General features: G+C 41.4%; 1 protein-coding gene across 11 annotated transcripts in view; it reads right to left on the reverse strand.

Annotated features, from left to right (window-relative positions):
- atp2b2 (ATPase plasma membrane Ca2+ transporting 2) overlaps window positions 1-13,398 on the reverse strand; it is a 118,531-nt gene that overhangs the window by 57,008 nt on the left and 48,125 nt on the right. For 7 of the 11 annotated variants that reach the window (XM_034135042.1, XM_034135049.1, XM_034135046.1 and 4 more), the window contains exon 2: window positions 3,598-4,334. In XM_034135042.1, the coding sequence (XP_033990933.1) occupies window positions 3,598-3,796 (199 nt within the window). In that variant the 5' untranslated portion in view covers window positions 3,797-4,334. Of the gene's footprint in view, window positions 1-3,597; window positions 4,660-13,398 lie in introns of those variants that run through there. The other 4 variants (XM_034135044.1, XM_034135050.1, XM_034135051.1 and 1 more) reach the window with 3 other exon arrangements.

A 13,398-nucleotide genomic window follows, 5' to 3' on the forward strand; every position in this document is an offset into this window, starting at 1 on the left:
TTTTTTTCTCCCTCCCCGAGGCAAGCGTTTGCTCCCGCTGCTTTAATTCAATGCAATCCCTCCCCGTCGAGGCAAGCACTGTAATTCTCTCCGGTTAGGCCCACCTCTCCGCCTCTTTCAAGGAACGAGGGGACCGTGCGGCAGAGTTTCAGTTTCAGTTTCTTTCGCCGGTCAAGATGTCCATTAAAGTTCAAATCTTCCGGACAAAATTAGAAAAGTGCCGGCCAAAGGTCTTTTTTGTTATTTATTGAGCTTTAAAACAAATGAATAACGACTCTATAGGCCTATAATAATATAATAAAACACTGAGGACGGAGATCTTTTTTTCTCCCCCTCTTGACTTGATCAGAGCACGGCTCCCCTCTCCTGCAGGGGGGCGTGGTCAGCTGCAGCTTACAGAATCAGCCCCGTAGACAGCAAACAGCACATAGAGCGAAATGAGGCATGGCTAAAATGCATGATCTGTTTGGTATTTTGAAAACAGAAACGTATAAATATACCTTATATAGGTATGGCCCTACAATATATCATTTAAATATAGCATGATAGGTGTCCTTTAAGATATTCATTGCTATCGCGATGTTAAGAGCATTCCATGGAATATAACAAAAAGTGTATCTCGAGCCGGTTTCTCAAACTTACCTCCCCTACCTTTAAGCTTAGAGCAAACTATTGGTGATGCATGTTTTTCAAATTATGGATTACCCAAATGTGATATATCTATTTTAAAGGCTTTACACAGTTTTTCAGTGAGATATACAGACTGCTTGTATATAATGTGGCTCCACACGTATTTTCTTCTCAGACCCCGTACAGGTTTCGCTCAGAACCCCCTGCCCTCCCTTTCTCACCACATCAAAGTCCATCGATGCCCTAAGCACCTCTTCATCCTCCCAACCCTGGAGGACGGCTCCGTTGTGCTGCAGCTCTTGAATGTCTACAGTAAATGAAATAGTTCAAGGGGGAGTACTTTTTCTTCTTTCTCGGGAGAAGCAGGCCTTTTCTTGTAAACTAAGCAATCGCCTGACATCTGGCCTCTGAGTGACGTTCACCCGCTTGATGCCTGAGGGAAACCCTAGCTTCTTCACCCCACAGTCACCTACAAGGCAACACACAGGTAACCACACGCTGAGTGCAGATATAAAGAACAAGGGGATGTTTGTGTTTAACCTCAATTCATGTGCAAAACTATGGGTTTGGAAAAATATGGATCCATAGGGGTCATTAAACCTTTCAAAATCATTGATTGACATAATAATGCTCAAAGAAATGTGTTAAAGGAAGCTTGTTTAACGTCCTGAAACATATAGATTGTTAAAAACCGAGATATGTTTCCCAAATATAGCTATGGCATTGCATGCGTTATGTTGTTGTTCTTTGCATAATGTTCACCGTGTGAGCTTTATAGCAGTTTATAATTCATTTTATTTCCATTCATTGACTGTGGCCGAGTGTAGCAGTGGCCTGGTGCCCATTCGATCTAAATGCATGTGATTGAGAGTGAAACCTCTTAACTGGGTGCATAGTTGTACTTCCAGAGTCATTACACATATATGCTGCGTATTGGACTATAGATTTTCATGTTAGTATCATGAGAGAGGGCTTGTATAGGCTACACTATAAGGGCTATTCGATCAACCGTGTACAGGGCCTCATACCATCAAACTCAGCTCGCTGGGACACATACCCACTACACACAACACACATGATGACAGCAAGCAATACAGAATACCTTCAATAATTATTACCACGATCGTATTTCGAAGGTAACATATGTTCTGTGGAGCAACCATTCACCCACAAGGGGATCCACTCAGCATGAACACCTGGGGTCGCGAATGCAAATAGCAACACCAGATACCATTACTCGGTTTCAACTAAGTGAACGTTTCAATGAACGATAATAGTATTTATCTTAACAATAAATAATTATAATCATGGAGGAGACAAGAGGAGCATTGTGCTAGTTTGCAGTAGCAACATCTTAACCAAACTATGGAAAATCTAGCGAATGATAAATACCACCATTGAAAATCGTGTTAAACTATTCAAAGGAAGCGCCTCATTGGTCGACACAGAGGACTGCAACAGAAACACAATGAATTATTGTGAATCCACTATATTCCAACATATAATTATTATCTAACACACATTTGCAATTGCAGCGTTTTGAATAATTCATGTTTCTATACAAGTTTAATTACTTTCATTTTAGTTTTATTGCAAGTCTACAGGCTGTGATCCTGAATTAGTTTTAAGCGCACTAATACAATTTAATGGTTGTGTATCTAATCAGGATGCACATGAGAATGGGATAATGAAATTATAATTGTGTCTGTTATGATCATTTTCATTGCTACTTCCAATTCAGTTTCCTTTCTCTATTGCTATATCACTGCAGGCATTCTTTCACAATGGTGTTGCAAATGGTGACTAGCAATAGGCACGGCATCTGAGACAATGTTCATCATAATTTTTCTTTTCAGCCCAATTCGATCGATCTTTATTCAACTCTTGTGACACGGAAGATTTTGTAAATGTACTTTGCCGTGGTCTTGCTGCAGGCATTACAACCGACTGACCCAGAAGTGGTTCTATTGGATGAGAAGACCAGGGAACACAATCCTCTCCGGCTATCAACCTATTAGGTTACAGGTTACCTCTGATGTCACACAGGTGACACTACATGAATACTAATCATTGATCCCTACAACAGGGACGATGGATGATTATAACGGGGATCTAAATATTCAATATGCAGATGAATCCATTAGAGAGGTCTGGTTTGTGTATGCTTGCTGTACTGCAGCCCGGGACAAAGCAACAGAAAATTAATTTATGCAATATGTAAATCAAGTAAAGGTCAGGTCATTTAACAGTATCTATGCATTGCAATAACAATAAGGATATCATTACCTGGGTCAGGTGGGTAAGTCAGAAAATACATGTTAAGGGATTAATCAAGTGTGTTAAAATATAACTAAACTACCCTACGTTAAGGGGAAATACCTTTCATTTGCAGAGCAGAAATAAAGATCCACTGTATTTTCAATGTGTTTGACTCAATGTGAAATAATAGGAGACAGGTGCTTTACATGTTTCCTATATATTTATTACTGCTTTCACACTAAGTACATCATTTCAGACGCCAAAGCACATCCCACGTGGCCAAAACCTCTAACATGTAGACCCAGAAACCTGCTCCTTAATAAGGCTCTGGCTGATTGGCTGATGGGATGGAAGAATGACAAGGGAGGATGTAGTGGGTGGCAGGGAGGGGGGACTTGTATGGAGGCAGAAGACTTAGAGCGGTGCTTAACTGTCCAGAGAGACTTTGATGCATAATACTGTCACACTGTGCATTTTTTAAGATGCCTTACAATGTTTCTCAGCTTATACCATTGATCATATGAAGAAGGTGCACCAAATAAATAAGGATCCCCACACAAACCAACAGTTAATATCTAACACCAATCTTGAGACTGGCTCAACATACAGCAGAACACATCCACATGAGATCCGTCATATGATACACACCAGTGCACACACTTTCACATGCACACCAAAGCACATACAGAGACAAGCAACGGGTCTTACCTTCTGTGGGTGAGGTTTTCAGTCGTTTGCACAGCCCCTCTGTGCCAGTGTAGTCGTCCTGGAGCTTGACCACCGCCTCTGGGCCCCGCATTTCCATCAAGGAGCGCAGCTCCATGACCGAGCAACCGAAGCCCGCCTCATGGTTGCCCTCATTTATTTGGTTCTTGGCATAAAAATCGCTGTTCGACATGTCCCCCATGATGACAGCTAATCAAGTCAGTTAGATAAGTGTTTGTTATTGCTTATAGGTCAATCAAAAAGAGAGATGAGCTCAGTCTCATCCAAACAAAATCCAAAATAGGTATGAGGCAGGCATCAAAAACTAAAAAAAGGGAAATTAGAATGTCACTAAGGTAAAGGTGGCAGGTAGAGAGATTAAAAAAGGAGGGGGAATCCGAGGGGATCAATCGATAAGCAGCTTCTCTTTTTCAGAGAGACTGTCAGATATCTTCCCACCAAAAACCATCAAAGAGAAGAAACTGAAGAGGAGAAAGAGCAGCAGAGAACGAGGAGAGGAGGGGATGACGGAACACAAGTGAGGAGCATCCAGGTGAGTGTTGGACAGCCCCAGTGGTCAGGTCCTGAGAAGGGAAACGTTGCCGGTTGCAAGTCCTGTCGGTCTCAGGCTCACCACGGCTGCAGTCCAGACCCGCTCCATGTGTGGCTTCCCATTCTTGCTTTGCTGCTGTTACCTCCACTGCCTCTCTGTCTCTACATGGTGGTCTTCCCCATCACTGCTACAGAGAGAGAGAAGAAGAGAGAGAGGGGTGAATTCGAGAGATGAATTCAAAGAGGACAGAAGGTGAGGGAGGAGGAGGAGGAGGGAGGGAGAGAAACAGAAAGAGAGCACAAGAATGAGGGGTGCGTTCTCAGAGCAGGGGTGTCTGCAGCAGTAGATGGTGCACGGCTGAAGGACAGCCTCTCCTGGCTGCTGCAGTGACTGTGGCTCTGATGTCTCTATCTACTGCTGCTACTGGTGATGCTAACCTCATTGTGAGGACACACCGACTGCTAGAAAGAAAGAGAGAGGGAGAGACAGAGAGAGAGAGGGAGAGAGAGAGGGAGAGAGAGAGGAGGGCGGAGAGAGGAGGATGCTCCGTTCTGGTGCAGAGCGGAGAGGAGTTGTGCGCGGGCGGGAGGCTGGGGCTGCTCTGACGACAAAGCGGAGAGGCAGCACGTAACGCTGCGCTGTCACAGGGAGGATGGGCTGAGCTGTTGCTGCTATCTCACCTCAAGTTTTCCTCATTCTCTCAGAGTGAGTGACCTCTCCTATGCAGTCCCTCAATCTCAGTGATCCCTTTCTCTCTGCCAGTTGTCTTTTAATACCTTACATTAATGATTTCACTCCATGTCTCCTGCCCTCTGGCCTCAGAACGGCACTCAGCTCAGAGAAGAAACTTTTACTGTGTCACTGTAATTTAATGGATTAAGATAAGTCTGTGAGCACTTTACATCACCTGCAAGCATAGCACTATTGTGGAATACATGCATAGAAAGAGGCTGGCTAATACTTGAAATGACCAAAACAAAACAGTCAATTGATCCATCATCCTAAACTATTTTTTCTTCCTTACCCTGTCTGTGGCACCCCTTAATTTATTCTTACTGAAGATGTAAATATTTAAAACAGATCATGCATTATGAACTACACTAAAGTTAAGAGAAAGTCACTTAAGCAGCCATGGTTGAAGAAACAATTGGTGCTGTAGTGAGTTTTCAGCACCAGGGCAATAAATAACAGTACCACTGTTCATGGTAATAAATTAAGCGACATGTCACTATACAGTGTGTAATGCTGACCATCATTGTTGTGTTTTATATGTAAGAAGTCTATGGCACAGAGGAATCAGCAACACAAGCAATATGTATTCATGTAAAAGGGATTTCAGACAAATCTTCACAAATGATGGTCTTGCTAAGGTGCAGTTTGTCCTATTTGACATGGTGTTTCAAGTTGTTTTTAATGAGGATACAAATAAAGACAACAATTGGTCCTGATTGTGCCTGAATGGACTTTGGTGCTCGGAGTGAGAATTTTTTGAAAGCATATAAGAATTCAAACCTGATGCTTCAGCCAATTTTCGGAGGTTCTGGCATAAATATGCAACCCGTTCTAGTAAAAGTGACTGTTTCTATCAGATTGGTTGCCAATAGGGAAATATAGTATAATACCATCCTTTTCCTTTAAGTCATCAAGTGTCTCACAATGTTCTTAGACCCACACCATCAATACACAATTGATTTGTCACCAGCATGTGTGCCTCCATCTTCAGTCAATGACACCAGTGACCAGTAAACCTCTGACTGCTCTCCATCAATTCCCAGTCACTCAGAGGAGACCTGGAATCAAGTCACCACTGTATTGCATCATGCTGAAGGCTACAGTAAATCAATAAAGCACACAAACTGTCTGGCTATGCTGTCTTTTCATAATCTGTAATGTACAGTATTAATGCTGCAACTAATTCCTCTTTTTGTTCTCCAAAGAGTAATAATGCATTAGTACAGTGACGGTCACCTAAGGACTAGAGGTATATTCAGTTAAAATGCGTCAAAATAACAGCACTTAAAACACGGCAGGTCGCTGCACTAATTAAAAAACAGTTGATCATATAATGAGGGATTTGGTCATTGACTCTTTGGAGGTCATAAATGTTTTATTGTACAATCTGCTCATGCTCTGCTTGTCATCACACAACAGTGTTCACTATGTGAAAGGCCTGCTTTATGAAACAGAATCTGAATCTTAAAAATACTATGTGTATGTACAGTTTCAGTTAAAGTGTAACCAGCAGAAGCAAGACGCTGCATTGTTGTGATTTCCTATTGTTAAGCTTAAACATGTTCCTTGTTACCGCCAGTGCAAATCTTTTGTATTCTTTTCACTACAGCAAAGATAATGGAGCTACCCAGTCAGTGTTGTGTTTTTAAAAAGATGTTACCTTGTTGTTTGCCTGTAGTACAATTGCCAGGTAACAAATATATTATTTATGTCCGCCACCGCTAGGAGAGGTTTCCTTGTATACAAATTCCTAGAAGCTAGAATACAGGTTGATACTGGATTGGTAGGCACAATGAAATATAAGACAGGGTAGCACATTACGCTGTCTTCGCCCTTTGATGCCTTCTTGGAAGTAGCAATAGGAATCAACTTAGCAGCACATAAATCTCAGCAACACTGAGGCGGTGAGCGCTCTCAGGTTATTGGTACTGTTGGCACGCTGCTTGATGTGGCCCGACTGACACAGTCAGCAAGGTGTCCAGACGCAACATATCAAGTGCAATGATAAAGATGGGACTTGTATCCGACACAATAGAGCGCTCGGGAACAGTGGGGCTCCGACCTTGTCACAGCAGGCTGGCGTGACATCCTGCCAACACCTGAGTACACATCTGTAACTCCACAGGAACCAGTCCAGTGTGTTAATGAGCTCCAGCCCTCGCTGAAGTGACAAAGTTACACAGCATTGGCAATGTCACCTGGACAGGTGCGTCCTAATAAACCTGTTAAACATTTCTGTAAAGCGTTTCCAACCAAGGCAAAAGGACCTTACTCTTTCTAGAAATGTTGGGTATTGAATAGTCTTTATTTCATTAAACATAAAAGAACTGCAGGTGGCCCGACTGCATCTTTCTCTCTGATAGATTTTTCGCCAACATTTATGTTGCCCCCTCAATCACCTGACAAAAAAGGTTCAATCCATATTGTCGCTACTCTATCTATGCCAATGCAGACATCTGTGCTGGCTAGATCCTCTCAAGCTGTCAAATAAAATTAAAATAAATACTATACGGGAAAAGGATGTGTGTGTATGTATTGTTATATGAAATGGCTGAGGGGGGAAACTATCACACAGGTAATCCATCACCAGTCATACTGCTTAAATACCTGTACTATACCTAAGGAAAAAGAGTAATGCAGGTATTTCTTTCCTACTAAATTGTCTCCCACAGTTTCTCCATTAATTAGTCAGACACTGGGCAAAATGGAAACCAGCAGGGCACTGGGTCCTGTAGATTAAACACCTACCGCCTTGACGGTTATGGCTGTTAAATGTTTGAGCTGGCATGGCACATAAGCCCAGAGACAACCAATAATGCTGATGATCACAAAAGACAAAATTCAATAATTGCATAATTTGATCCCAAAACGCATTACCTAAGTACTGATTACCATTATTCCAAACACACACCGAAGAAAAAACGACAATCCTGTCCCATGTACTGTCCAATATCAAAAAGGCTTAAAACTGAAGCAACGTCAACAAGCAACACTGTTATTGTCAAGCTGATCACCTTTACTGCATGTCATTCCTCCATCTGTTACAATATTTGTCTTGTGTGAAAGACATTTAAATTGTGTATAGAAATGCAGTATTACATGATTATTTGACTGCAGAATGTCCAAGCTGCTCCCTCCACAACAACTGTTTGTTTCTGACCATGTAAGGCAGTGTGTTTCCAGCTTCATGTTAGCATGTTGGTGATGTAAGTGACTGGTGGTGGTGTTATATTCTGCTGGTGTGCAGCTGCCTATCTTTGAATTACAATGACATGCGCAAGAGTGTGAAGACCTAGATGTGGGAGGGAGGGAAATGAGGAGATCATTTTTAAAGGGAGGGAGAATGTTGAGAGATGGAGGAAGGGTTATACACAGAATAATGGGAAGAAGAGAGGAGGGAAAAGATAGCAAGGGGAAAGGTAAGACAGAGGTATTGTGCACTGCTGAAGCCTGAGCTGAGTAACTTCGAAGAAAACAATGTTCTCCATTTTATATAATGTATGTTATATAATGTAAACACACAGACACACTTACATGCATATAAGGTACTTCCACAAATAATTGATTTTCTATTTTCTTTGAAAAAAGGAGGTCAGCTATAAGTAGAGCTTTTGTTAGCGTTTCATATGCATTCATGGATAAAACCATGATGAAGGCAGTGTGTCAAAATGGTTCTTCCTCACTGTTAAATAATGCAAACATCAAAGGGTGAGCAACTTTCTCTTCAAGTGTTGCGGATATAGAGTGTTTTGTGATTTTGTTAGCATCTTGCAAAAACATTCTGTCTCCAATATTTCCATTACCACCACCACTCCCAATGTTCTTTGTACCGTCTGTCTGTACATTGTCCCATCAATCTGTACGCCGCTTACCCGTCTATCTGAAGCTGACTGAAACACCTCCCTGCTGTGATATTCTTCTGTCTACCTCCCTGCCTACGTGCCAGTCTGCCTGCATAATTGCTGGCCTGCTCCCCATGGCTTGACAGTGAGTAATGAGTAACATATGATCAAAGACTCAAGGATAAAGTGTAGATTTTGCAATAATTAATAGCTTTTTTACCTTAAGTGCAAGAACACTTAATTGCGCTTTATGAACTTGAACACCAGATGGGAACCACATTCAATTGTGAAGCTCCACAGCCAGATGCTAAGACCATCTGACCACCAAACTGTACAGGGTCTTCCTTATGAACCAAACTGCTGAAAAAACAGGGATCTAGTCAAGCTGGGACACAGAAAGGGCTAAAGTGAATGCAGTTACACACACAATGACTTATGACATATGATTTATTTTAAACTAGATTGAGTAAAACTAGTGTTTTTGTGGTTACAAGTTATCTTTTTGTTTTGAGCAAAGTTGTTATTCAACAATAGATGAAACTATTGATCAAGCATTCAAATTATTGCTTTTTTAATTTAAATGGTCAATTCTAAGTTACTTCATATTAAACTAAAGGAAAATGTGCTACAATGTTACTTAGCAACCTTTCTGTACTTTAAGGTGTTGTTGCGTGGGCACTGTATTTCCTTAAGTGCATCATCGATGGCAGCCACAACTACCTACTTTTAGTTTACATTTCCAAATGGTATTTGAGGTTTGTCAAGATTGAAGATTTGATTTTAGGGCATTCAGCTTAAGGTTCACTTTTTACGCTATATTGTATTTTAAAATGTTATGCAAAAAAATGTAATTGTTTCATCATCATCACAGTCTCTTCTTCATAATTGATCTTCAACATACTGTAGGCTTGTTCAACTTCACACAGTATGTGCAACATAATATTGGGTATTCTATTTTACCATCAACCTTTCATGTTCATTTCTCCATGTATTGCGCTAGTGAGCTGTCTGCTGGGTCTCTCTGTTCTGTTCCGTTTTAATTATAAAGAACAAGTCTTAATGATGAATCATGCTCTACAGTAATTGCTGCATTCCCTTTGATGCCAAGTTCCTGGTCTGACAAGCAGTGGATAGTTTGCTGTCCTCCACAGAGAAGCCATGCGCATTCTGCCTGTGTCTGTGTCAAAATGTCCTTGAGCACAGTGAGCAGAGCTGAGGTAGGAGCTGTGCCCACTGCAGCAGCAGCAGCAGCAGCAGCAGCAGCAGCAGCAGCAGCAGCAGCAGCAGCAGCAGCGGCAGCGCTGGCACACAGCTCCCCCTGCCTGCAACAAGAAGATGTGCAGGAGAATTCACTGATCACTGACCTGCTCTGCACACCTGCATGTCTGTAAATATTAAATGATGTGTTTGTATCTTGATATGAAGCATTGTTTATTAATTTTTTGACAAGGTTTCTATATTGGAGCGAACAAATGACATGAACACGATGTCAATCGATACACGACCACAGACTACAGCTTCATTTATGGCAAATTAGCAGCTCATTGACAACAAATCTTCACATAGGTGGCATTTAGAGCAATGCTTTGGGATGGGGCTGTATTACATTCTGATTTCCTTATAGTGCTTTTACTCTTTGTAGGCTACAACATATACAAGGGAAGGGACTTGCTGATTCTGTGTCTGTTACATAGTTGATTGTTTTTTTGGTGTAATAATGCTAAGGCAGACATCACTAAAGTTAGAGTCTACTCGATGTAATAACAGTGTGTTAGGGTGCATACACTGTACACGTTTCAGTGCTGCTTGGGATCTGAAATGAACTCAGTGCGTCAGCTTAGCAGCAGAAGCTGTTACACAATGATTTGGGAATCCCCAAACACGCGCAAGCAAGCGTTGGACAGCAGCTGCATTGCATTACCCAAAAGCACACGCACGAGAAGAGAAAGCCGCGTTAACTGAAATTGTCTCTGAGGTGCATGGTTACATAACAACCACACGGAGAGCCTTCTTTCAGCCCCCATCAGTGCTGTTTAATTGAGTTGAAAGCAGCTGTCATGCTAACTAAGGGCAGCAGACAGAGTCTATCGAAGAAAAAGGTTATTTTGGAAACCAATAAAGGAGCTCGGGAATAAAGGACTGCAGCTCTGACACATATCAGGCGCAGGAGAAGAAAAAGTGGAGAGCAAAAAGGGAGAGAGATGGATGAGTCAGAGAGAAGGGAAAATGGAAAGAGATACGTACAAATACATACATCGGTTTACATGTGTGTGCTTAGCCGGCTATGTCGGCTTATAGATTGTGAGGGGGTTTTGAGGAGAAGCAGTTGGCCAGGCAACCCCGACAGCCGCAGGGTTACTGTGTGTCACTGCACAGTGAGATTGAGAGGCAAGAAAGTGAGAACAGGTAATGATATACTATGGTTCTGAGATGACTGGGTTAGAGGAGGAGGCACAGAGAGATACGAGCCTTTGGTGCAAATAAAGGAGCCATAATGGACCCTGCATTTCATATCTATGAAAAATTCCCCGGAAAAGGGGACACACATTGCCACAAAAATATGTCAAGGTGTGCTACAGTGGATGACTCCATCTCTCTCTCGTCAGTTCCACCTGCTTCTTTAGATTTTCTGCAGTGTACAGAAACACTGTCTCTCCAATGGACTATCTTTTCATTAACATTGCTTCAGTCTTTCAACAACTGTCCTTGTTACTGTTGTTAGGAATTCTGCTGTATTCATGCCATGGCCACCTGCATACCTCGCCCCGGGTGTTCCTAGTGAGCAAACGGCATTATACAGCGTAAGCAGCACTGTCAGGCTGTGCAGGGAGATATGGAGATGGAGAGTGAAATCCTGCCTGGAGCAGCTGTGTGGATGCACATTAATAACTCTAACCAAATAAATACTGGCATTTTATTGCCAGGCATATTGAAATGTAACAAATAAATGTAGCATGAAAGTCATTATTAACGAAAAACTAGTTAACTCAATTGTTGTTTGAACATAATGATCTAATAATAAATAGTGATTTAGAGTTTGTTAATACAGGATGCTCTGGTGCTTCTGCAGGCTGAGGGGTTGCCTCTGTAGAGAACTAACTAACTAAGGTGAAGGAAAATACACTTACTCATCATCACTTTCGAGGTTAAATGCTTTAAGTTTGTGTAATGAGGCAGAGACTATGAATTTAACCTTGTACATTTCAGTGACGCTATACCTAAGGCTGTGCAGACACATGTGCAGTCCGGACATACTTTCTGTATCACTAATGCCACTAAATGTTGGACTACCCTAATAGCATGTACACATGAATGTATTATCTGAAAAGTGGTTTTCTTCAAGGTGTGTTGTGCAGCTGTGAAAATTGTATTCATCCAACGTTATCCACATAGATATTGATGAAAGAAGAGGGGAGAAATTCAGCAATAATCTCACTTCGGTGAATGTCGCAGAAAAAGACATCTGCACAATCATACACAAGACTACTGGCATGCATGTGTTTTCAGGCCACATTTATATGTGACCCTGAGGTCAAGAGGTTTAGGATTATTCATTGTAACGATAATGATAGTGTTTGTCGTGTGGAGAGGATTTATTTAGACAAATAGGTCATATTTATCAAGATGGTTCGATGTATATTAATATACTGTTAGAGAAAATGTCTGTGTCAACAAAAAATAAACCCAGTTTTTATAAACTAAATTAGTCTCAGCCTTGTGTTTTTCCATTTGTTGCCCTGGGGTCAGGATGATGACCTCAGATTACTCATCTGTTCCTAGATTTGTAAGCCTTTTCTCATGAAAGCACTCTGTTGCTCTTCAGCATGACAAGCTGCTTAATCTGTGTCTGGACACACCCGGGGATCAAAAGGCATGATACAGCTTCTTACAGGGGACCATCCGGTGCAACTAAATGGGCATGCATGGTCAAATGACATATGAGGTAAAGAGAAAGGCACTCAATTGCTTTGTAATTTCAAAAAGAATGAAATCAAGTATATACATTTTTACATGGAAGAGTTATGCACTGTTACTATGAGGCTAACATGGGTACAGAACACCCAAATAATAGTGACTGAATAGACTAGATGATACACTTTGCCTTGTTGTAGTTGTCACACACAAGCAAACAATGCACAGAAACTTGAGGTATAGCAGATCATAAATGAAAACAAGCTGAATACGGGGAATACTAAATACTTGAGTCCTAACCCCTTGAATGTCTCCTAAAACTCATCTAAATAAGCGTGTGGTGCAGCTACAACATATAAACACCAACAAACATTTTTGCCTCCTTGAATACTGCCAGCTGGTCTCCGTTTGGATTTGATACATTTAATGTTATTACAACTAGACTTTAGGACTTGCCATCAAATTGTAAAAGTCAAATGTTTGATGGCCTCAGAGGAACTGGAAAGCAAGTGAATACAGCTTTAAATCCTCAAATACAAATTAATTTGTGCCAACTGTTTGTCATTATTCCAACATATTGCTGCTGTCTGATGCATTTGGGCTTTTGTTTTGGGAAAACAACCATTGGTTCAGGCACAGGGAGAAAAAGGACTGGTATTGGTGTTCCAGGGTTCACTATAAAATAGGCCAACAGGCATAAGGCCCAGAAAGATAGACCAGAAATATAAAGAGTGTGTGTGTTCATATTGTCATTCTTGCTGGGAA

The sequence above is a fragment of the Trematomus bernacchii genome, unplaced genomic scaffold, assembly GCF_902827165.1.
Source record: "Trematomus bernacchii unplaced genomic scaffold, fTreBer1.1, whole genome shotgun sequence".
Classification (NCBI taxonomy): domain Eukaryota; kingdom Metazoa; phylum Chordata; class Actinopteri; order Perciformes; family Nototheniidae; genus Trematomus; species Trematomus bernacchii.